Here is a 2,895-nt window from a genome sequence, read left to right on the forward strand (position 1 = left end):
CCCCGCGCAAATTCAGGTTTGAAATACGATTTGACTGCAAAAAAAAAAAGCTTTCCCCACATACTACAATCCATTCACTCATTGAAGGTGAGGGAACTCCTTTCCTTCCAGTTTATAAAAATCTAAACTGCTTCTAATAAGTAATCAAAAGTCAGTGTACAGGCTATTTAACCGGGGGCATTTTTCTGTTAGATGCAACAACATTTTTAACACATTATTTTCTGACAAAAAAAAAAAAGAAAAAAGAAGACCACTCAATACAAGACTCAAGTACAATGATGCTGTGTGACTTTTTATTTTAATGGTGTGTCTACCTCTCTCATAAGTTATGAATTTCCACAAGACAGCCCAGGCCCAGGCCTACTGAAGGAATTTCGGTATGACAAAGCAAATATCTCATCATGTCTCTTGTGATCGAGAGTTCATTGTCTCATTTTGTTCAAATTCAAAGTGCACTCCAGAAAAGGCACTGAGGTGACAAGATGAGTTGTAAAAAGGTCATATTCCTTGGTTCCTAGATATCTGGTCCACTCTCTTGGTAGTCTTAGACCAAGACAAATGCAACAATGTTGGCAAGGTAAAAAAGATTGTGGAGTCACTGCTGACTCGTTATCCCCACTGAGAACTGAAAAAAGCCACTGAATATTGGCAAGATATGATGTAGCCTATTTGTAGCACATATTATATAAACATTAAGCTACAGCAGGCACCTAGCACACCTCTGTGATTGGCCCAAATATAGATGATGTATTTGCGCCATCTATTTTTGTCTTCTACAAGGTTTCCCTCGCCAGTAACTCTTGACTAGAATATAGATCTCGCCATGTGTTTTTTTTTCTTGTATTAATAGGGTTAGGTGCTGTTGGTTGGCCTGCCATCTGCGGAACGCAGTTGGCGATTAAATCCAGTGACGTAGCCCATCGTGCGTAAAGCGGCCCCACCACAGTAAGATCTCGCCAACTGGGCGCAGGAAGCCCCAGAAAACGACAAAAACAGATGGCGGAAATATGTCATCTAGATCTATATTTGGGCCAATCACAGTGGTGTGCTAGGTGCTCACTGTAGCTTCATGTGATCTCTAATCTAGATTAGTAAATTTTTTTTAAAAGTACGCTTATCGAATCAGATTCAATGGCTAATCTGATGAGCGCTGCTTCAACGTCAAAACTCAAGGAAGCATTCTACATGTTCCAAGAATCAAGTCTACTCTTGTCTCAACTTATTCTCAGATATTCAGACATTCAACACCTAACCTAGATTAGATCTCTAGTCTAGTCCTGAGCCTGAGAGAACTCTGGCCCAGTCAAGACAAGACTCTTTTATCAAGGCCTGACAAGACTCTTTTATCAAGGCCTGATCTATTCTAGATTCTAGATCTGAAACTAAATCTAGATCTAGACTCTAGATAGATCTATCTAGTAAGTCTAGTGTCTCTCTACTAGGCCTATTCTAGATATCTAGATCTAGATCTAGAAATCTAGATCTAAATCTAGATCTTTCCTTTCACTTTCACTCTAATACGGGGTGCCCACTACACTACGGCTGGATCGTCCGACTGCCGTCGCCTAAAACTGAAAACAAATACGCTTGTTTTTGAGGTGATCGAGTTGGGTGATTGGCCGATCTCATCTGTAGTGTCCCCGTATTAGATTAATTTTTACAATCTCTAATCTAATGAAAATTGTTTCTGAATCCATCTCAGACTCACTCAAGGCTACAAACAAGCAAACAATACCATGATCTCTACATTAGTATAAACAATGAAAATCTAATACCAAATCTAAAAACATTCACATGCATGAACAAACAACAGGAATCTAGAAAATCTAGATTACATTTCACTGCTCTACACATTGACTCGATATTCTAAACATCAACGTCACTCATGATAAAAAGACAAGCCGGGGAAAATGGCCACTGGGTGAGACCAGGATTCAGTATGGCGCCGATAGGAGCCAAGATTAATTTGGACCATGTAAACTTCCAAAATTACAGTGTCAATAAATCAAGACGAATCTTAAACAAGTCAATTTTGTATTCCGAAGCTCAACATCTCAAAAAAGTCATTAATTTACAAGGCACACGTGTTGTTCCGCCATACTCAAGGCCTACCGACTTCACTTCACAGGCTGAACCGTGCTGTTCACCCAAGACCACTTTCAGCGATTTGATTTCCCCTATTTTACGTTCGATTAAGAAAAACACCTGCAAAAACGTTTCCAAAAGACTACTGTTAGACATAAACAATAATTTAAAGTCATGGTAAACGGAAAATATACATTATTTCTTACCGATCTTGCTCTGTAGAGTTATATGACATGTTCTTATTCTAAGATTTCTTAGTGAAAAGGGATGGCAAGTAGTTCGCTTCAACCGGATCAAGAAGCGCATGAATATATCTATCCACAAAATTGATTGATACGCGCATTATTATGATTATTAAAAAATCCATACACTTTTTTCCAGATAAAATGTAAAATTACGTTGTTCTGAAAAGTATATGTTATTCAGTGAATTATAACATAGGTAACAACTCAACCCCATTTTCGCGAAAGGATTTCTTTTAGGAAGAGTAATATGGCCGCCAACATTATTTGCGGCTTTTGACGTCACTAGCCTAGCTAGGGGCGATAACTGCGTCATAGTGCGGGCGGGCTGGGATGGGTGGCAAAGTCGGTGACTTTGGCCACAGTGATTGACAATGGTCATTACTGGTGTTGGCTAGGCCTATTGCGTCATTGATCATTGCCAGTTCTTTCAGTGTAGGCTAGGTTGAGGCTTTTTTTCCTCTTTATTTTTTCTCTCTTTCATTGCATCTGAAGATTGTCCATTGTCCCAATCATCTCAATCAACTGCCTATGATTCCAGTTACTGTAAGACGCATGTAATATTATA

General features: G+C 39.1%; 1 protein-coding gene across 1 annotated transcript in view; it reads right to left on the reverse strand.

Moving 5' to 3' along the window:
- Positions 1 to 2,408, reverse strand: part of LOC101849704 (eukaryotic initiation factor 4A-I) — an 11,646-nt gene extending 9,238 nt beyond the window's left edge. The window contains exon 1 of the mRNA XM_005102765.3: positions 2,292 to 2,408. Within this exon, the coding sequence (XP_005102822.1) occupies positions 2,292 to 2,320 (29 nt within the window). The 5' untranslated portion in view covers positions 2,321 to 2,408. The remainder of the gene's footprint in view (positions 1 to 2,291) is intronic.
- Positions 2,409 to 2,895: the final 487 nt, after the last annotated feature.

This window comes from Aplysia californica, unplaced genomic scaffold (genome assembly GCF_000002075.1).
Source record: "Aplysia californica isolate F4 #8 unplaced genomic scaffold, AplCal3.0 scaffold00339, whole genome shotgun sequence".
Lineage (NCBI taxonomy): Eukaryota > Metazoa > Mollusca > Gastropoda > Aplysiida > Aplysiidae > Aplysia > Aplysia californica.